Source organism: Salmo trutta, chromosome 21 (assembly GCF_901001165.1).
Source record: "Salmo trutta chromosome 21, fSalTru1.1, whole genome shotgun sequence".
NCBI classification, from domain to species: domain Eukaryota; kingdom Metazoa; phylum Chordata; class Actinopteri; order Salmoniformes; family Salmonidae; genus Salmo; species Salmo trutta.
The window spans coordinates 35,084,226-35,111,359 of record NC_042977.1 but is presented as its reverse complement, the minus strand read 5'-3'; the positions used below and the strand labels follow the sequence as shown (position 1 = coordinate 35,111,359).

At 41.8% G+C, this 27,134-nt stretch overlaps 3 protein-coding genes across 8 annotated transcripts in view; all 3 read left to right on the top strand.

Annotated features, from left to right (window-relative positions):
* The window catches only part of LOC115157267 (zinc finger protein 79-like), a 32,998-nt gene extending 19,535 nt beyond the window's left edge, over positions 1 to 13,463 (top strand). Inside the window, exons 1-4 of one of the 4 annotated variants that reach the window (XM_029705374.1) lie at positions 7,444 to 7,898; positions 8,030 to 8,130; positions 11,806 to 11,920; positions 12,138 to 13,463. In XM_029705374.1, the coding sequence (XP_029561234.1) occupies positions 7,703 to 7,898; positions 8,030 to 8,130; positions 11,806 to 11,920; positions 12,138 to 13,264 (1,539 nt within the window). In that variant the 5' untranslated portion in view covers positions 7,444 to 7,702 and the 3' untranslated portion in view covers positions 13,265 to 13,463. Of the gene's footprint in view, positions 1 to 7,443; positions 7,917 to 8,029; positions 8,233 to 11,805; positions 11,921 to 12,137 lie in introns of those variants that run through there. The other 3 variants (XM_029705372.1, XM_029705375.1, XM_029705376.1) reach the window with 3 other exon arrangements.
* The window catches only part of LOC115157270 (zinc finger protein 263-like), a 30,096-nt gene extending 11,913 nt beyond the window's left edge, over positions 1 to 18,183 (top strand). The window contains exons 1-4 of one of the 2 annotated variants that reach the window (XM_029705382.1): positions 15,418 to 15,788; positions 15,888 to 16,009; positions 16,166 to 16,256; positions 16,824 to 18,183. In XM_029705382.1, the coding sequence (XP_029561242.1) occupies positions 15,575 to 15,788; positions 15,888 to 16,009; positions 16,166 to 16,256; positions 16,824 to 17,908 (1,512 nt within the window). In that variant the 5' untranslated portion in view covers positions 15,418 to 15,574 and the 3' untranslated portion in view covers positions 17,909 to 18,183. Of the gene's footprint in view, positions 1 to 15,417; positions 15,789 to 15,887; positions 16,010 to 16,165; positions 16,257 to 16,823 lie in introns of those variants that run through there. The other variant, XM_029705381.1, reaches the window with a different exon arrangement.
* A 1,860-nt stretch (positions 18,184 to 20,043) lies between these two features.
* LOC115157263 (zinc finger protein 263-like) lies at positions 20,044 to 22,883 on the top strand. 2 transcript variants are annotated; one of them, XM_029705361.1, is made up of 4 exons: positions 20,044 to 20,419; positions 20,515 to 20,636; positions 20,784 to 20,898; positions 21,114 to 22,883. In XM_029705361.1, exons 1-4 carry the CDS (start codon positions 20,215 to 20,217, stop codon positions 22,253 to 22,255), a joined length of 1,584 nt encoding a protein of 527 aa, XP_029561221.1. In that variant the 5' UTR covers positions 20,044 to 20,214; the 3' UTR covers positions 22,256 to 22,883. The 2 variants fall into 2 exon arrangements, with proteins under 2 accessions (XP_029561221.1, XP_029561222.1); XM_029705362.1 differs by having other exon boundaries at positions 20,048 to 20,419; positions 20,536 to 20,636.
* Positions 22,884 to 27,134: the final 4,251 nt, after the last annotated feature.

Sequence of the window (27,134 nt, the reverse complement as noted above, 5' to 3'; positions counted from 1 at the left end):
ACCAAGGCTTTTACGGTTACAGAAGTCAACAAATGAGAGCACCTGGGGAGTGGGAGTTGAGCTAGGCACAGCAGGACCTGCATTAACCTCCTCATCACTCGAGGAACAGAGGAGAAGTAGGATAAGGGTACGGCTAAAGGCTATGCGAACTGGCCGTCTAGCTCGTTTGGAACAGAGAGTAAAAGGAGCAGGTTTCTGGGCACGATAGCATAGATTCAAGGCATAGTGTACAGACAAAGGTATGGTAGGATGTGAGTACATTGGAGGTAAACCTAGGCATTGAGTAATTATGAGAGAGATATAGTCTCTAGAGACGTTTAACCAGGTGATGTCATCGCATATGTAGAAGGTGGAACAACATGGTTGGTTAAGGCATATTGAGCAGGGCTAGAGGCTCTACAGTGAAATAAGACGGTAATCACTAACCAGGACCATAATGGATGAGGCATATTGATATTAGAGAGGCATGCGTAGCCAAGTGAACATATGGGTCCAGTGAGTGGTTGGGCTGACTGGGGACACGGCGATTCAGACAGTTAGCAGGCCGATGCTAACAGTTAGTAGGCCGGGGCTAAACAAGCTAGCAGTTAGCAGACCGGGGCTGGCAAGCTAGCAGTTAGCAGACCGGATTAGCAAGTGAGCAGTTGGCTAACCGGGGCTAGCAGTTAGCAGACCGGGGCAGGCAAGCTAGCAGTTAGCAGACCAGGGCACACAAGCTAGCAGTTAACAGACCGGGGCTAGCAAGTTAGCCTTTGGGGGACGTCACGATGGGGGTAAGTCTGTTTTTGCCTCTTCGTGCGTTACGTCGATAGACCAGTTGTGGAATTAGTAGGGTTCCAAGTAGCTCTATGTAGATAGTAGGCTGCGGTTAGCAGAATGGGCCTTCAGCGGACGTCATGCCTGAGGGGCCTGTTGGAATCCTCGGGCAGATTATGTCGGTATTCCAGTCGTAGAGGATCGGCGGGGTTCCGTGCCCCGTACCGGCAGTAGAAGGGGTCCGAATATTGTAGCCCAGGAGTGGGCTTCGGTGGTAGCACAGGAGCCCTGGCCGGGCTAGCTTCAGGCTAATTGGTGCTTGCTCCGGGATGGAAACTCTAGCCAGGAGTAGTCACCCGGGATTGCAGTTAGCTAGTTGCGAAGATCCAGATGAAAATGTTCAGAGTTTGCGGTAGGAATCCGGGGATATGGGAAATAAAAAAATAAAAAATATGCTCTGGTTATGCTCTGGTTTGAGTCACGTTGTTCGAACTGGCGAGAGCTTTCCGAGCTAAAGGTGAGCTGATGACCGCTAGCAATGGTTTGCTGACTAATAGCTGGTAGGTAGTTAGCTGGCTAGCTTCAGTTGAGGGATTCCAGATCCGAAGTAAATAGAAATACTTTAGGAAAAAAAACTGATCCACGCCACATTGGGTGAGGCGGGTTGCAGGAGAGTATTTAGAAGTTGAGGTTTAGGAAAATATTTTTAAAAGATATGCGAAGAAAAAGATGTAAAAAGATATACAAGGGACACGACAGGACAAAGACGTCTGACTGCTACGCCATCTTGGATTTCCCGTTGAATCTTATGTTCATACAAATATTTACCCATGTTAAGTTTGCTGAAAATAAACGCAGTTGACAGTGAGAGGACGTTTTCTTTTTTTACTGAGTTTACTAATAGTTTCCTTTCTTTGTGAGGCATTGGAAAACCTCGCTTGTCTTTGTGGTTGAATCGGTTTGAAATGCAATGCTCGACTGAGGGACCTTACAGATAATTGTATGTGTGGGATATAGAGATGAGGTAGTCATTCAAAAATCATGTTAAACACTTATTGCACACCGAATGAGTCCATTCAACTTATGTGACTTGTTAAGCACATTTTTACTCCTGAACATATTTAGGCTTGCCATAACATAAGGGTTGAATACTTATTGACTTAAGACATTTCAGATTTTCAATTGTAAAAATGTCTAAAAACATAATTCCACTTTGACATTATGGGGTATTGTGTGTAGGCCAGTCACACTATCTATTTAATCCATTTTAAATTCAGGCAAAATGTGGGGGAAAAGTCAAGGGGTGGGAATTCTTTCTAACAAGTAGTACCAGTGTCTGGAATGTGTAATGAGAAACTAGTTCTACAACACCTTGCTACACTGACTTGCCTCGTTAAATAAAATGAAAAAGTAGCTTGCAACTTGAAGTTTTATCATCTCATGTATCGGTTAGTAGCCTACAGAGTAATATGAGAAGAGTGCAATTGCTGAACTTATGTAGATATCCTAAACAAAGTGTTTTGATAACTTGCAAGTGTAACAGTTCCATGTAGAATAAACCATCATTCACATAATACTGTAGAAGCAGTATTCTTCTACAAAAACAATGTTCAAATATGACACTAGTCTTTCATCTTCTATTGTCATTCACAGCTGTTAAAAATACTGTATCAGCATTTTGTCTGGTGGTACAAAATGTTGTAGTTTACTAATTTACACTTTGTAGAACATTTTGACACTAGAATTTATGTTTTTAACTCATATCATGCCACATAAGCCGTTTATAACCAGAGAAGTTGGTTTCAGAATCTATCCTCTTTACATGTGTTCATGCTTTTCTCCTCCAACAATACAACTGCTTATTCAAATTGGGTGTGGCAGATATCAAAACTCTCGAAGGGCCCAATTGCGGCCTGCAATTCGTGGCATTCCTGCATCTGCAGGAACCTCTCTTTATACTGCAAGTTAACTAGCACACTGTGTCCCAGCTAACTAGAAAGTTAGCTTGCACATGGTGCCCCCTCATCCTCCCACCTGCTGTGCTAGCGATAGGCGGGGGAGACACCGGTAGACAGTGTTCTTCGCCGGTGCCTCTCAGGCACCGTTTTCTCCAGGAACGCGGGGGCGACACTAACCCAGCAGGCGGGAGGCTGGGGCGACACTATGTGTTAGCTAACTAGCAAGCTAGAACGTGGTGTCACTAACAAGCTAGCTAGTTAGCTAACACATAGTGTCGCCCCAGCCTACCGGCTGCTGTGCTATCGGGAAGCGGGGGAAACCGGTAGACAGTGTCCTTCGACCCTTCCTGTCAGGCACTGTTTTCCCTCAGTTCTGTTAATGACGGTGAGAGCAGGTAGGAGTGAAACAACTCAGATAATACTTTTATTTCTCTTTTGACCCGCATTCAAATGTGTCACAAGGGGTAGGCTATGCTGAATAGGTGGGACTTTAGGAGGGACTGAAAGATGTTGATGTACTCAGTCACAGATCAAATCAGATTTCAATCAAATCAAATGTTATTTGTCACATGCGCCAAATACAACAGGTAGACCTCACAGTAAATTGCTTATTTACACGCCCTTAAAAAAACAATGCAGTTCAACAAATACACTGCTCAAAATAATAAAGGGAACACTTAAACAACACATCCTAGATCTGAATGAAAGAAATAATCTTATTAAATACTTTTGTCTTTACATAGTTGAATGTGCTGACAACAAAATCACACAAAAACAATCAATGGAAATCCAATTTATCAACCCATGGAGGTCTGGATTTGGAGTCACACTCAAAATTAAAGTGGAAAACCACACTACAGGCTGATCCAACTTTGATGTAATGTCCTTAAAACAAGTCAAAATGAGGCTCAGTAGTGTGTGTGGCCTCCACGTGCCTGTATGACCTCCCTACAACGCCTGGGCATGCTCCTGATGAGGTGGCGGATGGTCTCCTGAGGGATCTCCTCCCAGACCTGGACTAAAGCATCCGCCAACTCCTGGACAGTCTGTGGTGCAACGTGGCGTTGGTGGATGGAGCGAGACATGATGTCCCAGATGTGCTCAATTGGATTCAGGTCTGGGGAATGGGCGGGCCAGTCCATAGCATCAATGCCTTCCTCTTGCAGGAACTGCTGACACACTCCAGCCACATGAGGTCTAGCATTGTCTTGCATTAGGAGGAACCCAGGGCCAACCGCACCAGCATATGGTCTCACAAGGGGTCTGAGGATCTCATCTCGGTACCTAATGGCAGTCAGGCTACCTTTGGCGAGCACATGGAGGGCTGTGCGGCCCCCCAAAGAAATGCCACCCCACACCATGACTGACCCACCGCCAAACCGGTCATGCTGGAGGATGTTGCAGGCAGCAGAACGTTCTCCACGGCGTCTCCAGACTCTGTCACGTCTGTCACGTGCTCAGTGTGAACCTGCTTTCATCTGTGAAGAGCACAGAGTGCCAGTGGCGAATTTGCCAATCTTGGTGTTCCCGGTTAAATGCCAAACGTCCTGCACGGTGTTGGGCTGTAAGCACAACCCCCACCTGTGGACGTCGGGCCCTCATACCACCCTCATGGAGTCTGTTTCTGACCGTTTGAGCAGACACATGCACATTTGTGGCCTATTGGAGGTCATTTTGCAAGGCTCTGGCAGTGCTCCTCCTGCTCCTTCTTGCACAAAGGCGGAGGTAGCGGTCCTGCTGCTGGGTTGTTGCCCTCCTACGGCCTCCTCCACATCTCCTGATGTACTGGCCTGTCTCCTGGTAGCGCCTCCATGCTCTGGACACTACGCTGACAGACACAGCAAACCTTCTTGCCACAGCTCGCATTGATGTGCCATCCTGGATGAGCTGCACTACCTGAGCCACTTGTGTGGGTTGTAGACTCCGTCTCATGCTACCACTAGAGTGAAAACACTGCCAGCATTCAAAAGTGACCAAAACATCAGCCAGGAAGCATAGGAACTGAGAACTGGTCTGTGGTCACCACCTGCTGAACCACTCCTTTATTGGGGGTGTCTTGCTTATTGCCTATAATTTCCACCTGTTGTCTATTCCATTTGCACAACAGCATGTGAAATTTATTGTCAATCAGTGTTGCTTCCTAAGTGGACAGTTTGATTTCACAGAAGTGTGATTGACTTGGAGTTACATTGTGTTGTTTAAGTGTTCCCTTTATTTTTTTGAGCAGTGTAGTTAAGAAAATATTTACTAAATAAACTAAAGTAAAAAATAATTATAAATAAAACACTAAAATAACAATAACGAGGCTATATACAGGGTGTGTGGAGTAAAGGTGGTCTAGAGTTTTTTTCCTCTGGTTGCACATGTGACATGCTGGTAGAAATGAGGTAAAACTGATTTAAGTTTGCCTGCAATGATTGCACATTGGCCAATAGAACGGAAGGTAGTGTAGGTTTACTCACTCGCCTACGAATTTTCAGCGCAGGCAGCCTGACCTCCCTTTTCTCTGTCTTTTCTTCACGCAAATGAAAGGGATACGGGCTTTTTCTCGAGAAAGCAGTATATACTTCACGTCGGACTCGTTAAAGAAACATTCTTTGTCCAGTTCAAGGTGAGTAATAGCTGTTCTGATGTCCAGAATCTCTTTTCGGGCATAAGAGACGGTAGCAGCAACATTATGTACAAAACAAGTAAAAATAATATGTTACAAAACGCAAAAAAATAAAACAGCACAGTTGGTTAGGAGCCCGTAAAACGGCAGCCATCCCCTCCGGCTCCGCTAGTCTTGGTGGGAGGGAGTTGCAGAGCCTTGGTGCAACCCTGGAGAAGGCCCTGTGGCCGAAGATCTGGAGCTTGGACTTGGGAACGGCAAGGAGGCCTGCTGTAGTGGAACAGAGTAAGCGTGTGGGTTGGTAGGGGAGAAGAAGGTTCTAGAGGTAAGGTGTTGAAGGGCTTTGTAGGTCAGAAGTAGGATCTTGTAGTTAATAAGTTGGGAGAAAGGGAGCCAGTGGAGTTCATGGATGACAGGGGTGATGTGCTGCGAGGACTTAGTGTGGGTAAAGAGTCGGGCTGCAGTGTTCGGAACCATTTACAGCTTATAAAGGGAGCTTGCGTTGATGCCGGAGAGTAGTAAGTTGCAGTACTCGAGACGAGAGGTGATGAATGTGTAGATGAGGGTTTCAAAGGCAGGAAGGGAGGACCTGACTTTGGCAATATTGGGGAAGAAGGTGGAAGAATGAAGATTTGACAGTGTCAGATGTGGTGGTCAAAGGAAAGGGTGGCGTCCAGGATGACGCCAAGGTTGCGTGTGTGGGGGGAGGGAAACAATGGTGTCATAAATGGTGACTGTGATGTTGCCAACTTTGCTGATACACTCCCCTATGTATTTATTTGTACAGTGAAGCTAAAATGTTTCATTTGGCTCTATACTACAGCATTTTGGATTTGAGATCAAATGTTATATGAGGCGACATAACTTAATGTCACCTTTAATTTGAGGGTATTTTCATACATATCTATTTTACCGTTTAGAAATGAATGCACTTTATGTATCTAGTACCCCCATTTAAAAGTGTCATAAGTACTTATGGTGTATTAATACAATATTTACCATAGATTTCTATTGAGTGCAACAATCTGAAACACAACCAAAAAAACTGCAAATGGATCCAAGTTTGTAGTGTCACAAGCTTGATGTAGTCATTTCATGCTAGGAATATGGGACCAAATAATAAACTTGTGTCACTTTGGAGTGAACAGAGTGCCCCATGGTGACGGTGGGATTCTGGTATGTGTGGGGTATAAGCTACGGATAACGAACACAGTTGCATTTTATCAATGGCAATTTGAATGCACAGAAATACTGTGACGAGGTCCTGAAGCCCATTGTTGTGCCATTCATCCACCGCCATCCCCTCATGTTTCAGCATGATAATGCACGGCCCCATGTTGCAAGGATCTGTACACAATTCCTGGAATCTAAAAACGTCCCAGTTCTTCCAGGCTTGCATACTCACCAGACATGTCATCCATTGGTGCATGTTTGGGATGCTCTGGATCCACATGTAGGAGAGCGTGTTCCAGTTCCTGCCAATATCCAGCAACTTCTCACAGTCATTGAAGAGGAATGGGACAACATTCCACAAAACACAATCAACAGCCTGATCAACTTTATTTGAAGGAGATGTGTCCTGCTGCATGAGGCAAATGGTGGTCACACCATTGACTGGTTTTCTGATCCACGCCCCTACCTTTTTTTAAGGTATCTGTGACCAACAGATGCATATCTGTATTCCCAGTCATGTAAAATACATAGATTAGGGCCTAATTGATTTATTTCAATTGATTGATTTGTGATTTCCTTATGAACTGTGTACCTCAGTAAAATATTTGAAATTGTGTGTGTTGCATTTTTATTCTGTCCAGTGTTTATATACCTTTTAGTTTACCACATTTTCACAATAGTTTATTAGGTTGTGTTGATGACAATTTTGATGATATATAAGCATGTTGTGAAAGAGTAATTGGATGGAAACACGGTGCTGCATTTGTGGTGGGAACCACGTGCCCGAGTTTCAGGAGTGCCCTGTTAGGGTGGAGGAGGTTGAAGTAGCAGTTCCACAGTTTTCACCCAACACAGTAGGACGCGGCATGCACTTCTAACGTATGTTTGCGGAAGAACAAGAAGCAGACCAAGAAATGCAATTGCGCACGCATTTCCTATATTGTTGACAGTTATCAACATCTACGGATTGTTTATCGCACATTAGCTTGGTAATTGTTCACCCGCACAGTAGGTGGCGAAATGCACATCAAATTATTGCGAACGCCATTATACCATAGAAGAAGAAGGATTGCACGTATCTTCCGCTTCACTACATTGTTGTCATTTATGGACATATACGGATTGTTTATTGCACATTATCTTGTATTTTGAATACTATTAACTTCACACAGGGAATACGCATTTGTAATTTGGGTTGAACAAGATGGCAAGCTGCAATTTTCAGGCACAGTTGGTATCCATTCTAGAGGTATTAGCTAAAGCAGCTGTAGCAGAAATAAACAATCGTGTAGATGATAGCTGTGCTGTTATACGTTTAGAAATGACCCAAAGCCAGCGAGATATTGATGTACTGAAAAGGAAGTGTCAAATGATGGAGAGCGAGCTGAAGAAGACACGAGGTAGAGTAAGGAGAAAAGGTAGTTGATTTATTCGTTATTCATGGTAAATTGATTGTATATGCAAAAAGCAAATGTGTGGATAACCCTAATATTTTACTGAATATATATATTTTTTTATCCCATGGCATCAGAGAGATATTCATATCCAGTAAATATCGTTTTGAGCAAGCAGAGGAGTAACTCACAGTGGAGAGACGGAGAGAAGGCTGTTGAAGAGGACTCTCAACCCCAGGTGTAGCTCTTGATCATGACTCGCAATTCCATTACACATAAGAGTCATTGGATGAAGGCGTCTTCTGTACAGGGGGCCCTACATTACTATGCATCGCTTGAGGTACGGTTTTGGAAGCATAAGGAACTTAACTTTCATATAAGCGATAAATAATTTAAAAAACACCAAAAGGTTAAATTGATACATATCTTTTTATAGGTTTAGGGTTAGTGCTCCCATAAGGCCATATCCCCATGTTACAGTGCGTGTTTACGGAAGACGGAGGGGCCACCTGTGCTAATTAGCTAAGGTTACCTAGCCTGCTTCGAACACCTAGTGTGTAACGGAACACGTGTTGCCACTGAAAAATATTGTCGGATGCAACTGTGATAAAACCCGTTAAAACAGTGTACAGTGTATATTTAGCATTTATGAAATTATTTTGTTGTGACATGAAAGTAAAGGGCGTTATGTTTCTGGAACCGTATCGCAATTGAGTCGATTTACGTTTAGTTGGAGTATTTGGCTGTTTTGGCAGCCAGTCAGTCTACCTCTGAAAATAACATAAGATCCTTGGAACTTAAAAAGGAGTGTAATACATGACCATTTACAGTTACAGAGACCTGATCTCTTGGATCAATTCTGTTATTGGGATATCAGGAGAATTTACCGTTTTTGTGTGATTGAGTATGAAATACATTAGATATGTGTTCATATACAAAAAACAGTGTCTTAGACAATATCTACCAGAAAAAGTCTTGAAAGGTATTAGAAATACATCAAAACACAATGTTGCAAGTAAAGACTGATGTACGTTTAAGAAACGTTGCCAAAAACCCACATATCTTTTAGGTATTTTATAATTTCTCTCCCTCATAAGGAGGGAGGATAATGAAAGTTCACAGAAGTAACAAGTAAAGGTAGACCTACCAATTAGTTAGTGTTTTACTGCTATCAATTTTGTTCATGAATTATTATGTAATTCAAACTCTTAATTCTGTTAGCAAATTGGTAATGTAATTACAGAGATCTGTAACGCAATTAACTGCAATTGAATTGACTGCAATTGGAAATCAGAGTAGTCACAATCAACAGTTGGGTCACCAATCATAGGCGTCTATGTTTCATAAGTTTGGACAGTACAGTATGGTAGAGAACAGTACAGTAAAGACAAGTTGAGTACTGTATAGTACAGCATTGTAGAGCACACTAAAGTAGAGTAAAGTATAATGTACTGTACTGAACATATACTGTACTGAACTCTACTTTGCTGTACTGTACTCTACTGTGATGCCAACACATGTGAAACATAGACATCTACAATCATTTCAGATTTGGTTTGGTCTTAACCAAACCAAAGTGGCCTTGTTGGGGGGCAGAGCTCATTACAGCAATAGCCAGTGTGTTGAATAATACCCAAATATACAAAACAACAGTGGTATAAAGTACTTAAGTAAAAATAAACATGTTTTTGGGGCATCTGTACTCTACTTTACTATTTATATTTTTGACTACTTTTACTTCACTACATTCCTAAAAAAAAAAGTACTTTTTACTGCATACATTTTCCCTGACAACCAAAAGTATTTGATACATTTTGAATGCTTCGTAGGACAGGAAAATGGTCTAATTCACACACTTATCAAGAGAACATCCCTGGTCTTCCCAACTGCCTCTGATCTGGCGGACTCACTAAACTCATGCTTCGTTTGTACATGATGTCTTTAGTGTTGGAGCGTGCCCCTAGCTATCCGTAAATTTAAAAAACAAGAAAATGTTGCCGTGCTTAATATAAGGAATTTGAAATGAATTACACTTTTACTTTTCATAGTTAAGTATATTTTAGCAATAACATTTACTTTTGATAATTAAGTACATTTAAAACCAAATTCTTTTAGAGTTTTACTCAAGTAGGATTTTGCTGGGTGACTTTTACTTGAGTAATTTTCTATTAAGGTATCTTTACGTTTACTCAAGTATGACAATTGGGTACTTTTTCCACCACTGCAAAACAAGGATATTGCATATTTGTACCTTTGTGTAGCTATTCAGGATATATCACCACGAAGAGAATGATATTCATGTCCATAATTATGCATTTCTGTATAGTACAGGTCAGGTACCATGATGTAATTTTGTTACCGGATGTAAATCCACTTCACCTACTGTAGTTCAATAAACACTTATTTTGTATTTTTTTTACTCAAGGTCTCATAGCTGACAGCCCATTCCTTCTGCAGACATCTTTGACTCTTAATTCGGAGCAACTATTTAAATTTTTTGGAAACTAGGGAACATTTTACCATAATTGTGTTACCAAACTTTATTTCTGCACAGTTCTTCCAGTTTTTGTGAAATTCTGTGTAAATTGTAGAAAGTAGTCCTTGTGCAGAGTTCTTTTTTTTTTTTTGGCATACATTTTAAATTGAAAAAACTGAGTCAGTGTAATTCCGTTAACGTGGAATTGCCCCAGACACAATCTACTAGGTGGTTGCTAGTTAAAGTCCCCAGGGCCCTTACTGTGTTAGGCAAGATTGCTTCTCCTATTGTGCACCAGAGGCATGGAATGTTCTGCAAAGTATGCTTCAACTAGATGTAGTAGTCTAGTGCCCCTCGATGACTTTAAAACTCTAGTACAAAACTCTGTTCAGGATGAGTGTAAATGTTTCCTGTAGGCTGGATTGTATTGCCGTGCTGATTTGATTGTATTATGTTTTAAGTGTTGTAATGTATTGATTGCTGCTGCCTTCAGCCCAGGTCTCCCTTGCAAAAGAGACTGTGTCTCAATGGGCTTTTCCTGGTTGAATAAAGGTAATTGTTACGCACGCCTCTAGAAAGAGGGAACGCAACACCCTGCTACAACTTAACTCTCCGTGTTGTGAAAAAGGTAGGGAAGTGTAGGTGTGAGCAAGGATGACAAATAGGCAGAGAATACCGTTAACAGGGAATTAATTATTTCACTCGGTAAGGTTGGGGAAAAGGGGCTGGACGGAACCAAAGCAAAGAAACTAAATATCAAAGCCCCCTCTCCTATCTTACCTGCCTACCCACTACTTACCTAACTAGCACCACCTGGTGCACTAACCAAAATACAGGGGATGGTCCACCCAGGTCTTTCGTAGTGTGCATAGACAATAAATTACTACGGGTATATGTATGCCCGCGGGCCTCTTGCCTAAGCACTCCCTAGGTGCCTTCCCCTTCCCCCCTGGGAACAAATGAAACAGAGTAACACAAATGTACAAACTACTTTACAACAAAACCTGAGAAAACACTAACCCAGGACATTAAAGAATACTCTAAGCACTAAACACAGAACAATAAGCTTACTCAGCAACAACTAACTAAGTACATACCCAATTCTCTTTCTGAGAAATAACCAACATATATAACCCTCTGCCATCAACCTCCTCTCTCAGCAAAAATCTCTGTGTCTCTCCCTTTTCCCTGAGCAACAGCACACTGGCTTATATTGGGGTTGTTAATTGAGACAGCTGCGTCCTGACGAGGGGGCGGGGTCAGCTCTCCAATCAGCAATGGGGCCGACCAATCAGCTGCTTGGAGAACTTCAGGAAGCCATTACCTGAAACACACTCACAAATATACAAACTACAACACAGAAACTGGGGAATGTAACAGTAATATAAATAAATATATGGCGTGTGTCCAGAGTAATAACCTCAGTCCCTGTTACAGCCTACAGATGTGGAGCAGGGAGTGGAGACTGAACCCATACTGATCAAAGATGAGGAGACAGCAGAGGATGTGTGGAAGACTAACGCTCAGGAAGAGCTCAGGATCACTGGAGAGGGTGGGTGTGACCATAAGGGGCACTGCTCTGTCTGTCTATGGAAGACTGTGAGGGTGTGGTGGTATGCACATTCCAAATTGCTACATTGGTCTTAGGTGTTTTGTGTTCTGGCATATGGAGGGAATGTACGCACACAGTCAGTTCTAAGGCAGTCTTATTTTGCAACTGTTAAGGGTCTTTTATCATTTTTAATTTCTGTTCTTTCCCAAATTTTTAGAGTCTGGTTCCAAGCCTGGGAAACCACCATCCTTTGAGCAACGGCACTGTGATGAGGACTTCATCACACAACCCAACATATCTCCCAGAGACTCAGTAAAACATTACCCAAATTCTGATCATCCAGAGGAACCAGGAACACCCCAGCTCACATCTACAGAGGTGTTCAGCACAGAGCAGCACCGGCCAGATGAGGACTCACTAGACCTAGTGATGGTGAAAGAGGAGGAGCTGGATCAGACCACGACCCTGGCAGGTCCTGACCAGTTTGTTATGGATGAGTCTGATGGGCAGCTGTGGACCTCTGTGGATCCAGGCAGAGACACTGACCCTGATGTCCACCCAGATTTCTCCTTTCATTCCACAGAAGAGTACTCTCAGAATATCTCAGTTTTCCCATCTCATAGTGGGCTGCCATCTGTTCCTACTATGACAGATGATGTAGGGCCATCACTTCACTCTTCTATATGGAAACCACATGCTAACATGTTCAGTGCTGCAAAACACATGAAAAGACATGTCAGGACATTGGCTGATGAGACTAGACAACAGATGCCAGAGGGACAGAGCAGTGAGATGCTGAACTCAAATAATGAAGGAAATAGTTTAGCTCTACAGCCAAGGCAGCATCAATACAGGGCTTCAGAAGCAACAGTGAGATTGAGTGAGTGCGTGACAGGGTCAAACATGGCCACCACCTCCACCTTCTCTGGATACAGCCTGAGTCGCAGTAGTTTTAACATGGTGAAGAGAATGAGGACTCAGTGGAGGTCAGGCGGCACCACCGAGAGGCGTTTCAGCTGCACCTTCTGTGGTAAGAGCTTCCCACGTTTCTGGCAGGTCAAAGAACACCTCCGGAGTCACACCGGAGAGAAACCGTACACCTGCGAACAGTGTGGCAGGAGTTTTACCAAGCAGTGCAACTTGATCAGACATGCTGTGGTCCACAGTGGGGAGAAGCCCTACAAGTGCACACAATGTGGGAAATGCTTCACTCAGCGCTCCAATATGACATCACATCAGAGAACTCACATAGGAGAGAGTCCAGTGTCTCAATACGGGGCACCTGCATACCCTGGGGATCCACACACAAGTTTAATGTTGTCTCAGAACAGATGGAACAAATAGGAACTTAAATGCATTATGCTTCGGAAACATTTTCAATGTGAAAATGTAGATCAATCAACACTACTTGCTATCTTCTACACTATCTGATGTGCTTTCTTTTTGTATCTAATACCTCTACTGATACACTCCCCTATGTATTTATTTGGACAATGAAGCTACAACTTTTAATTTGGCTCTATACTCCAGGATTTTGGATTTGAGATCAAATGTTTTATATGAGGCGACAGTACTGAATGTCACCTTTTGTTTGAGGGTATTTTCATACATTTTACAGTTTAGAAATGAAAGCACTGTATGTATCTACTCTCCCCCCCCCCCCCCCCCATTTGAAGGAAGCATAAGTATTTGGACAAATTCACGTATGATGTATTACATTTTGTCAAAGTTTAGTATTTGGTCCCATATTCTTAGCACACAATGACGACATCAAGCTTGTGACTACAAACAAGTTGGATTCATTTGCAGTTTGTTTTGGATTATGTTGTGCCCTGTAGAAATGAATGGTAAATAATGTATTGTGTCATTTTGGAATAGAAGAAGAAGAATAGAATAGAAGAATAGAATATGTTTCTGAACCCTTTTACATTCATGTGAATGCTACCATGATTACGGATAATCATGAATGAATCCTAGCTAATGATGAGTGAGAAAGTTAGAGGCATGAATATCATACCACACAAATAGACGCTTACCTCCCATGTTATTGGTAATGGTGAGAGGTTAGCATGTTTTGGGGGCATGATCTATGTGCATCTGTAACTTTCTCACTCATCATTATCTACGATTCATTTAGGATTATCCGTAATCATGGTAGCATCCACATTAATGTAGATTACATTCTTAATTTCTTATTTACAATAAAAGTGACTCTGACACAATACATTATTTACCATTAATTTCTATTGGCCACGACATCAACCGAAACAATCAAATCAAACTGCAAATGGAACCAACAACTTTGTATAGTTATAAGCTTGATGTAGTCATTGCGTGGTAGGAATGTGTGACCAAATACTTTGTTTATTTAATTTAGTCAAAAGTTAAGTGAATTTGTCCAAAATACTTATGACACCTTCAAATGGGGGAGGCAAGCAGTCTCGAGGTTAGAGCATTGGGCCAGTAACCCAAAGGCTGCTGGTTCAAATAAAGGAGCAGACAAGGAAAACTTTCACCCTTGTGCCTTTGAGCAAGGCACTTAATCCAAATTGCCCCAGGGCCGCTGGACAATGGGGAGCCTGCCTGTGACTCCACTCTCTGCGGGTGTCTCGGGGAGTTGGGATATGCAAGAAATACATTTTCATTACACACTTGTGTGACAAATATAATCACCCCCAAAATGATTATTCTAAATGTGGTGGTTAGAAAGATATATGACGTGCATAAACAGATATGCATTAAATATCCTCAAATAAAAGGTGACATTTCGTACTGTCCCCTGATATAAAACATTTGATCTCAAATCCAAAATACTGGAGTATAGAGCCAAATTAAAAGTTGTAGCTTCATTGTCCAAAAGAATACATAGGGGAGTATATGCACGTGCCTTAAACCCTAAGAGAATAACCTCCCAATGTAACTCTGCTATAATGCATGTATAATGCGATAGTTACTTGAAATGTACAGTATCATTGAAGGAAATTGACATTAAACTAGTTTAATATCTTTGTTCCCCAGCTATGTGTCTAACAAGTTGTATACCTTTTTCAATCCTTTAATAAATACCATACCACATTTTCAGAATAGTTTCATTAGGTTGTGTCGATGTCAATATTTGGTCATATATAAACCATGAGTTTTTATGAATGGTAGAAAGTGTTTTGGTATTTTACTTTTTACCACAGTGCGTCATGCATTATGCATCTATAGCCTTTTATGAATTAATAACCATGCATGTGGGCCACTGCACAATGCACTCTCCCCTACATGTAGCCATAACAATTGACTAAAACTGAAGACGTTTTACGGTCTGAATTCATTATTCAGATGGTTAAAAGTATTTTTTTATTTAATAGATATGGCTTACATGCAGACCTGAATAAACCTTGGTACTGTATTTGTCTTGCCTGTGATAATTCTTACAGTTTTTAAGGGCTGTTGCAGTCTCATATTTACGGTAATAAATACTTACGTCACGAGTGGAACGGAGGTCCGATTGCAATTGCGCACGCATCTCCACTTCAGACATTAGACATTGTTGCGATTTATCAACATCTACGGCTTGTTTATTGGACATTAGCTTGGACATTGTAGACCATTGTAGACCATTTACCTTACACAGAGAATACAAATCTGTAATTTGGGCTGGACAAGATGGCCAGCAGCAATTTTCAGGCGCAGTTATTATCCATTATGGAGGTATTAGCTAAAGCAGCGGTAGCAGAAATAAACCAACGTGTAGATGATAGCTGTGCTGTTATACGTTTGGAAATGACCCAAAGCCAGCGAGATATTGATGTACTGAAAAGGAAGTGGCAAATGATGGAGAGCGAGCTGAAGAAGACAAATGGACGAGTCAGGAGAAAAGGTAGTTGATGTGTTATTCATAGTCAATTGAATGCATTGCATATTTAAAACCGAATTGTGTGAAATGTAGCTCTAATATTTGAATACAATTATTTTCCAGGATTTTACCCCGTGGCATCAGAGAGATCTTCATATCCACTCAAGATTGTTTTGAACAAGCAGAGAAGTAGCTCACAGCGGAGAGACCGAGAGATGGCTGTTGAAGAGGACTCTCAACCCCAGGTGTGATACATCACATTTTACAATGACAGAGACCTGACCTATTGATTCATTTCTGTTATTGTAACGTCAGAAGAATGTACTTTTGTGTGATTCATGAGTATGCAAAGGGTTAGATATGCTGTGTTTCCAGAGTAATAACCTCAGTCCCTGTTACAGCCTACAGATGTGGAGCAGGGAGTGAAGACTGAACTCATACTGATCAAAGATGAGGAGACAGCAGAGGAAGAGCTCAGGATCACTGGAGAGGGTGGGTGTGACCATAAGGGGCACTGCTCTGTCTGTCTATGGAAGACTGTGTGGGTATGGTGGTATGCACTTTCCAAATGGCTACATTGATGTTCTGTGTTTTATGTTAGCCTATGGAGCCAACGTACAGACACAGTCAGTCCTAAAGCAGACATGGTATGCAACTGTTAAAGGGATACTTCAGAATTTTGCCTTTTACTTACTTCCTCAGGGTCAGATGAATTCGTGGGTACCATTTTTTGTCTCTATCCAGTATGAAGGAAATTAAAGTAGATTTGCGAGCCAATGCTAACTAGCATTAGCGCAATGACTGGAAGTCTCTGGGTATCTTCTAGTATGCTACAGTAGTAGATAATCATAAACTTCCAGTCATTGCGCTAACGCTAGTTAGCATTGTCTCGCAAACTACCTCTAACTTCCTTCATACTGGACACAGATACATAAAAAATTGTATCCACAAGTTCGTCTGACTGGGGAAGTAGATCAAGGGCCTCACTGACAAAATCCCAAAGTGTCTCTTTAAAGGTCTTTTGTAATGTTAATTTCTTTTCTTCCCCAAAATCTTTAGAGTCTGGTTCCAAGCCTGGGAAACCACCATCCTTTGACCAATGGAACTGTGAGGAAGACTTCATCACACAACCCAACATATCTCCTGAAGACTCAGTGGAACATTACCCCAATTCTGATCGTCCAGAGGAACCAGGAACACCCCGGCTCGCATCTACAGAGGTGTTCAGTACAGAGCAGCACCGGCCAGCCAAGAAGAAGGACTCACTAGAGCTAGTGATGGTGAAGGATGAGAAAGAGGAGGAGCTGGATCAGACCACGACCCTGGCAGGACCTGACCAGTTTGTCATGGATGAGTCTGATGGGCAGCTGTGGACCTCTGTGGATCCAGGCAGAGAGACTGACCCTGATGTCCACCCAGATTTCTCCTTTCATTCCACAGAAGAGTACTCTCAGAATATCTCAATTTTCCCATCTCATGATGTCGGGCCATCACTTCACTATTCTATTGTGAAACCACATGCTAACATGTTCAGTGCGGCAGCACACATGAAAAGACATGTCAGGACATTGGCTGATGAGACTAGACAACAGATGCCAGAGGGACAGAACAGTGAGATGCTGAACTCAAATAATGATAGAAATAGTTTAGCTCTACAGCCAAGGCAGCATCAATACAGGGCTTCAGAAGCGACTGTGAGATTGAGTGAGTGCACGACAGGGTCAAACATGGCCACCACCTCCACCTTCTCAGGATACAGCCTGAGTCGCAGTAGTTTTAACATGGTGAAGAGAATGAGGACTCAGTGGAGTTCTGGCAGCACCACCGAGAGGCGATTCAGCTGCACCTTCTGTGGGAAGCGCTTCCAACGTTTCTGGCAGCTCAAAGAACACCTCCGGAGTCACACCGGAGAGAAACCGTACACCTGTGAACAGTGTGGCAAGAGTTTCACCAAGCAGTGCAACCTGATCAGACATGCTCTGGTCCACAGTGGGGAGAAACCGTATGAGTGCACACAGTGTGGGAAATGCTTCACCCAGCGCTCCAAAATGACGTCACATCAGAGAACTCACATAGGAGAGAGTGCAGTGTCTCAATACGTGGCACCTGCATACCCTGGGGATCCACACACGAGTTTAATGTAATCTCAGAACAGATGGAACAAATAGGAACTTAATTGCAATTTCTACGGGAAAATATAGGAAAGAAGATATTTTGGGACATTTTGACAAGAATTTTCTCCTAAATGATTTGTGAAATGGTTTTTATATTTGACTGTTAACGGATCATCACTTTTATTTTATTAACCTATTTATTTACAGCTGGTAACATTGTGTTTTGCTACCACAAAATCGTAAAAAACATGTTATATTCAATAACATTTATTTAATTAAAGAGTCAATCTGCGGTTTTAGCTCAATAATACACTCCCCTACGTATTTACTTGGACAGCGAACCTAAAATATTTAATTTGGCTTTATACTCCAGCATTCTGGATTTGAGATCAAATGTTTTATATGAGGTGACAGTACAGAATTGCACCTTTTATTTGAGGATATTTTCATACATATCTGTTTTACCGTTTAGAAATGAATGCACTTTATGTATTTTAGTAATAGTAATAGACTATAAGTGAATTTGTCCAAATACTTAAGACACCTTCAAATTGGGAGACTAGATGCATAAAGTGCCTTCATTTCTAAACTGAAAAACATAAAATAAAAGGGAGATATTCTGTACTGTCGCCTCATATAAAACATTTTGTTGTGTTACAGCCTAAATTTAAAATGGATTAAATTGAGATTGTTTGTCACTGGCCTACACACAATACCCCCTAATATCATAATTAATTCTGTTTTTTTATGTTTACAAGTTAATAAAGAAATAAAAAGCTGAAATGTCTTGAGTCAATCAGTATTCAGCACCTTTGTTATGGAAAGCCAAAATAAGTTCATGAGTAAAAATATGCTTAACCCTTTGAGCATGGTGAAGTTATTAATTACACTTTGGATGGTGTATCAATACACCCAGTCACTATTAAGATACAGGCGTCCTTCCTAACTCAGTTGCCGTAGAGGAAGGAAACGGCTCAGGGATTTCACCACGAGGCCAATGGTGACTGAAACAGTTACAGAGTTTAATGGCTATTTTAGGAGAAAACTGAGGATGGATCAACATCATTGTACTTATTCCATCTACACTGGAGTTGTTTACCAAGAAGACAGTGAATGTTCCCGAGTGGCCAGTTTTTACTTAAATCTGCTTGAAAGTCTATGGCAAGACTTGAAAATAGTTGTCTAGCAATGAACAACAACCAATTTGACAGAGTTGAAGAATTTTGAAAATAATAATGGGCAAATATTTTGCAATCCAAAGCTCTAAAAGACTTACCCAGAAAGACTCACAGCTATAATCGCTGCCAAAGGTGATTCTAACATGTATTTACTCAGGGGTGTGATTACTTATGTAAATAAGATATTTCAGTTTTTCATTTTCAATACATTTTCAAACATTTATAAAAGCATGTTTTCACTTTGTCATCATGGGGTATTGTATATAGATGTGAGAGAATTTTTATTTATTTAATCCATTTTAAATTAGGGCTGTAACACAACAAAATGTGGAATAAGTCAAGGGGTATGAATACTTTCTGAAAGCACTGTGCCTTAAAAACCCAGAGAAGAACCTCTGAATGCAAATCAGCTATAATGCATATAGTATGCAATAGTTACTTGAAATATATCCTGAAATTAAGTTTATTTGAAGTACATGAAAATAGTTTATCATCTTTGTTCCCCAGCTGTGTGTCAAGAAAGTGATATACCTTTTCTATCCTTTAATAAATACCATTCCACATTTTCAGAATGGTTTCATAAGGTTGTGTCGATGAGAGTGTAGATTATAAAAATAATGACAATATTTGATCATATATAAATCATGAGTTTTTATGAATGGTTGAAGAAAGGGTTTTTGTATTTTGCGTTTTACCACAGTGAGGAATGCATTATGTAGTGATAGCCTTTTTATCCATTAATAACCATGTGAGCCACTGCATTGCACTCTCCCCTACATGTAGCCATACCTATTGGCAAAAAAACACGACGTTTTACAATCTGAATTCTTTATTCAGAAAATAAAACGTGTTCTTTTTTTGTGAATAGAGATGGCTACCCTACACGGTATATGCAGACTAGAATCGACCCTGGTATTTGCCTTGCCAGTGCTAATTCTAACAATTTGTAGGGCTGTTGCAGTCTCATATTTACGGTAATGAATACTTACGTCAAGAGTTTAACGGAAGTGCTATTGAAATTGCGTACTCATCTCCCACTTCACTACATTGTTGTTATTTAGCAATATCTACGGATTGTTTATTGCACATTAGCTTACTTAAATAGCATACTATTTACTTAACACAGAGAATACACATCTGTAATTTGGGCTGGACAAGATGGCCAGCTGCAATTTTCAGGCGCAATTTGTATCCATTATGGAGGTATTGGCTAAAGCAGCTCTAACAGAAATAAACAAACGTGTAGATGATAGCTGTGCTGTTATACGTTTGGAAATGACCCAAAGTCAGCGAGATATTGATGTACTGAAAAGGAAGTGTCAAATGATGGAGAGCGAGCTGAAGAAAACGCGCAGACGAAAAGGTAGTTGTGTTATTATTCGTGATAAATTGATTGAATATGCAAAACCCAAATGTGTGAATAGCCATAATATTTGACTGAATATACTTATTTTCAAGGTTTTTACCCCATGGCATCAGAGAGATCTTCATATCCAGTCAAGATTGTTTCAAACAAGCAGAGGAGTAACTCACAGTGCAGAGACGAAGAGCTGGCTGTTGAAGAGGACTCTCAACCCCAGGTGTGATACAATTACAGAGACCTGGCTTCTTGGATCAATTCTGATATTGGATTATCAGGAGATTTTACCGCTTTTGTGTGATTCATGAGTATGAAAAGGGTTAGATATGGTGTGTGTCCAGAGTAATAACCTCAGTCCCTGTTACAGCCTACAGATGTGGAGCAGAGAGTGGAGACTGAACCCATACTGATCAAAGATGAGGAGACTGCAGAGGATGTGTGGAAGACTAACGCTCAGGAAGAGCTCAGGATCACTGGAGAGGGTGGGTGTGACCATAAGGGGTACTGCTCTGTCTGTCTATGGAAGACTGTGTGGGTGTGGTGGTATGCACGTTCCAAATTGCTACGTTGGTGTTGGGTGTTTAATGTTCTGGCATATGTAGCTCACGGACACGCAGTCAGTTCTAAAGCAGTTGTGTTTTGCAACTGTTAAGGGTCTTTTGTAACGTTTATTTTATGTTGATCCCAAAATCTTTAGAGTCTGGTTCCAAGCCTGGGAAACCACCATCCTTTGAGCAACGGCACTGTGATGAGGACTTCATCACACAACCCAACATATCTCCCAGAGACTCAGTGGAACATTACCCAAATTCTGATCATCCAGAGGAACCAGGCACACCCTGGCTATCGTCTACAGAGGTGTTCAGCACAGAGCAGCACCAGCCAGACGAGGACGAGGACTCACTAGACCTAGTGATGGTGAAGGATGAGAAAGAGGAGGAGTTAGATCAGACCACGGCCCTGGCAGGACCTGACCAGTTTGTTATGGATGAGTCTGATGGGCAGCTGTGGACCTCTGTGGATCCAGGCAGAGACACTGACCCTGATGGCCACCCAGATTTCTCTTTTCATTCCACAGAAGAGTACTCTCAGAATATCTCAATTTTCCCATCTCATAGTGGGCTGCCATCTGTTTCTACTATGACAGATGAAGTAGGGCCATCGCTTCACTCTTCTATATGGAAACCACATGCTAACATGTTCAGTACTGCAAAACACATGAAAAGACATATCAGGACAATGGCTGATGAGACTAGACAACAGATGCCAGAGGGACAGAACAGTGAGATGCTGAACTCAAATAATGAAGGAAATAGTTTAGCTCTACAGCCAAGACTGCATCAATACAGGGCTTCAGAAGCAACAGTGAGATTGAGTGAGTGCATGACAGGGTCAAACATGGCCACCACCTCCACCTTCTCTGGATACAGCCTGAGTCACAGTAGTTTTAACATGGTGAAGAGAATGAGGACTCAGTGGAGGTCAGGCGGCACCACCGAGAGGCGTTTCAGCTGCACCTTCTGTGGTAAGAGCTTCCAGCGTCTCTGCCAGCTCAAAGTACACCTCCGGAGTCACACCGGAGAGAAACCGTACACCTGTGAACAGTGTGGCAGGAGTTTTACCAAGCAGTGCAACCTGATCAGACATGCTCTGGTCCACACTGGGGAGAAGCCCTACGAGTGCACACAGTGTGGGAAATGCTTCACTCAGCGCTCCAAAATGAAGTCACATCAAAGAACTCACATAGGGGAGGGTCCAGTTTCTCAATACGTGACACCTGCATACCCTGGGGATCCACACACAAGTTTAATGTTGTCTCAGAACACATGGAATAAATAGTTCATAATTGCATAGTTTTTCTGTAACAATTACTTCAACTGCATACTGTGTACTAATCGTATTACAAAGTATTTAGAACGTACTGTTTTGTCAATTGAATGCCGTAAGCAAGAAATACTAGGCTCCTCCTACTGAGAAGGCGTCATCTAATGTGCAATTGCATTGATTCACGACATTCATTCATTTTGGTACTGCGTGTCTCATCAGTTATACCTTTTTCTATCCTTTAATAAATGCCATACCACATTTTCAGACAGGTTTCTTTAGGTTGTGTTCATGAGAATGGAAATGACAATATTTGATCATATATTTACGTTTCACCACAGTGTATCGTGCACTATGCATCTATAGCCTTTTATGCTTGATAACCATGTGAGCCATTGCATTGCACTGCACTCTCCCCTTCATGTAGCCATATCTTTTGGCTAAAAGCACAAGACGTTTTACAATCTAAAGAATTTATTCAGATAGTAAAGCGTCTTATTTTTTTGTCAATAGATATGGCTACCCTACACTAAATTCAGACTAGAATATAATCTGGTACAGTGTTTGACTTTCCAGTGCTAATTCTAAGAATTTTCAACGGCTGTTGCAGTCTCATATTTACGGTAATAAATACTTGCATCATGAGTTGAACGGAAGTGTGATTGCAATTGCTCATGCATCTCCCACTTCACTAAATTGTTGTCATTTAGCAACATCTACAAACGGTTTATTGCTAATTAGCTTGGAAATTGTAGACTTTTTACTTCAAATAGAGAATAAAAATCTATATTTTGTGCAGGACAAGATGGTGGGCTGCAATTTTCAGGTGCAGTTATTATCCATTATGGAGGTGTTCGCTAAAGCAGCTGTAGCATAAATAAACCAACGTGTAGATGATAGCTGTGCTGTTATACGTTTAGAAATGACCCAAAGCCAGCGAGATATTGATGTACTGAAAAGGAAGTGATGGAGAGCGAGCTGAAGAAGACACGAGGACGAAAAGGTAGTTGTGTTATTATTCATTGTAATATTGATTGCATGTGCAAAACCAGAATGTGTGAATAGCCCTAATATTTGACTGAATGCAATTATTTTCCAGGTTTTTACCCCGTGGCATCAAAGAGATCTTCATATCCAGTCAAGATTGTTTTGAACAAGCAGAGGAGTAACTCACAGTGCAGAGAAGAAGAGCTGGCTGTTGAAGAGGACTCTCAACCCCAGGTGTGATACATCACCTTTTACACATTTATTTATTTCACCTTTATTTAACCAGGTAGGCTAGTTGAGAACAAGTTCTCATTTACAATCGCGACCTGGCCAGGATAAAGCAAAGCAGTTCGACACATACAACAACACAGAGTTACACATGGAATAAATAAACATACAGTCAATAATGCAGTAGAAAAAGTCTATATACAGTGTGTGCAAATGAGGTAGGATAAGGGAGGTAAAGCAATAAATAGGCCATAGTGGCGAAGTAATTACAATATAGCAATTAAACACTGGAATGGTAGATGTGCAGAAGATGAATGTGCAAGTAGAGATACTGGGGTGCAAAGGAGCAAAATAAATAAATACAGTATTGGGATGAGGTAGTTATGGGCTATTTACAGATGGGCTATGTACAGGTGCAGTGATCTGTGAGCTGCTCTGACAGCTGGTGCTTAAAGCTAGTGAGGGAGATATGAGTTTCCAGCTTCAGTGATTTCTGCAGTTCGTTCCAGTCATTGGCAGCAGAGAACTGGAAGGAAAGGCGGCCAAAGTAGGAATTCGCTTTGGGGTGACCAGTGAGATATACCTGCTGGAGCGCGTGCTATGAGTGGGTGCTGCTATGGTGACCAGTGAGCTGAGATAAGGCGGGGTGACCAGTGACCAGTGAGCTGACCTAGCAGAGACTTGTAGATGACCTGGAGCTTTTGGCAGGTTAGGCGACGAGTATGAAGCGAGGGCCAGCCAACGAGAGCGTACAGGTCGCAGTGGTGGGTAGTATATGGGGCTTTGGTGACAAAACGGATGGCACTGTGATAGACTGCATCCAATTTGTTGAGTAGACTGTTGGAGGCTATTTTGTAAATGACATCGCCGAAGTCGAGGATCGGTAGGATGGTCAGTTTTACAAGGGTATGTTTGGCAGCATGAGTGAAGGATGCTTTGACGCGAAATAGGAAGCCGATTCTAGATTTAATTTTGGATTGGAGATGCTTAATGTGAGTCTGGAAGGAGAGTTTACAGTCTAACCAGACACCTAGGTATTTGTAGTTGTCCACATATTCTAAGTCAGAACCGTCCAGAGTAGTGATGCTGGATAGGCGGGCAGGTGCGGGCAGCGATCGGTTGAAGAGCATGTATTTAGTTTGACTTGCATTTACAGAGACCTGAGCTCTTGGATCAATTCTGTTATTGGAATATCAGGAGAATTCACCGCTTTTGTGTGATTCATGAGTATGAAAAGCATTAGATATGTGTTCATATACAAAGCCCTTCTGTTCTGGGTAAACTCCCTATTTACCTAGCCTGCTCTCCTTACCAGATGTTACCTCTGTAGCCTGCAGTTACTGAGTTAAGAAAGACTGCCTTCTATTGTGCACCAGAAGCATGAAATCTTCTACAAAGTATGCTTCAACTAGATGTACTAAGCTAGTGCCCCTCAGTGAGTTTAAAACTCTGGTACCAAACTCTGTTCAGGAGGAGTGTAAATGTTTCCTGGAGGCTGATATTGTAATGAGGTGCTTATTAAATGTTTTAAATGTTTTATTGATTGCTGCTACTTTCTTGGCCAGGTCTCGCTTGCAAAAGAGACTGTCCTCTGTCTCAATGGGCTTTTCCTGGCAAAATAAAGGTAACTAAAAAATCTATATATTTTTGAAATGGTCTGTGTCCAGAATAATAACTTCTGTCCCCTGTTACAGTCTACAGATGTGGAGCAGAGAGTGGAGACTGAACCTTCTCTGATTAAAGATGAGGGAACAGGAGAGGACGTGTGGAAGACTGACCCTCAGGAAGAGCTCAGGATCACTGGAGAGGGTGGGTGCGTCCGTAAGGGATACTGCTCTTTCAAATCAAAATGTATTGGTGGCGTACACAGATTTGCAGACATTATCATGAGTGTAGCAAAATGCTTAATTTTTCTAGTACCAACATTACATTAATACCTAGCAACAAAAATACAATTAAAAAAACAATACACACAATATCCTGATATTTAAAAAAATTGCATTTCATAAAGAAAGAAATTAAGAATTATCAGAATGAGCAAAGTCAGAGACCAGAATATAAATACCTATAATGTATATATATACAGTTTAAGTCAGACATTTACATACGCCATAGACAAATACATTTAAACTCAGTTTTTCACAGTTTCCCATTCCTCCTGACAGAGCTGGTGTAACTGAGCTAGGTTTATAGGCCTCCTTGCTCACACGCTGTTACGACTGTCGTAGATAGGGGACCAAAGCGCAGCGTGGTAAGTGTTCATATTATTTATTAAACAATGAAACCCTATAACAAAGAAACAAAACGAAAAGCCAAACAGTTCCGTCAGGTAATGAATACAAAACAGAAAATAACTACCCACAAAACACAAGTGGGAAAAGGCTGCCTAAGTATGATTCCTAATCAGAGACAACGATAGACAGCTGCCTCTGATTAGGAACCATACTCGGCCCAGCATAAAGAAATACAAAACATAGAATGCCCACCCCACACCCTGACCTAACCAAATAGAGAAATAAACCGTCTCTCTCAGGTCAGGTCGTGACACACACGCTTTTTCAGTTCTGCCCACAAATTTTCTATGGGATTGAGGTCAGGGCTTTGTGATGTCCACTCCAATACCTTGACTTTGTTGTCCTTAAGCCATTTTGCCACAACTTTGGAAGTATGCTTGGGGTCATTGTCCATTTGGAAGACCCATTTGCGACCAAGCTTTAACTTCCTGACTGATGTCTTGAGATGTTGCTTCAATATATCCACATTATGTTCCATCCTCATGATGCCATCTATTTTGTGAAGTGCACCAGTCCCTCCTGCAGCAAAGCACCCCCACAACATGATGCTGCCACCCCCGTGCTTCACGGTTGGGATGGTGTTCTTCGGCTTGCAAGCCTCCCCCTTTTTCCTCCAAACATAACGATGGACATTATGGCCAATCAGTTCTATTTTTGTTTCATCAGACCAGAGGATATTTCTCCAAAAAGTACGATTTTTGTCCCCATGTGCAGTTGCAAACCGTAGTCTGGCTTTTTTATGGCGGTTTTGGAGCAGTGGCTTCTTCCTTGCTGAGCGGCCTTTCAGGTAATGTCGATATAGGACTCGTATTACTGTGGGTATAGATAATTTTGTACCTGTTTCCTCCAGCATCTTCACAAGTTCCTTTACTGTTGTTCTGGGATTGATTTGCACTTTTCGCACCAAAGTACGTTCATCTCTACGAGAGACACACACTCTTCACATTCTCTCAATCAGCTTCACCTGGAATGCTTTTCCAACAGTCTTGAAGGAGTTCCCACATATGCAGAGCACTTGTTGACTGCTGTCTTTCACTCTGCGGTCCAATTCATCCCAAACCATCTCAATTGGGTTGAGGTTGGGTGATTGTGGAGGCCAGGTCATCTGATGCAGAACTCCATCACTCTCCTTCTTGGTCAAACAACCTTTACACAGCCTGGAGGTGTATTGGGTCATTGTCCTGTTGAAAAACAAATAATAGTCTCACTAAGTGCAAGCCAGATGGGATGGCGTATCTCTGCAGAATGCTGTTGTAGCCATGCTGGTTAAGTGTGCCTTGAATTCTAAATAAATCACTGACAGTGTCACCAGCAAGGCACCATCACACCTCCTCCCTCATGCTTCACTGTGGGAGCAACACATGCGCAGATCATCCATTTACCTA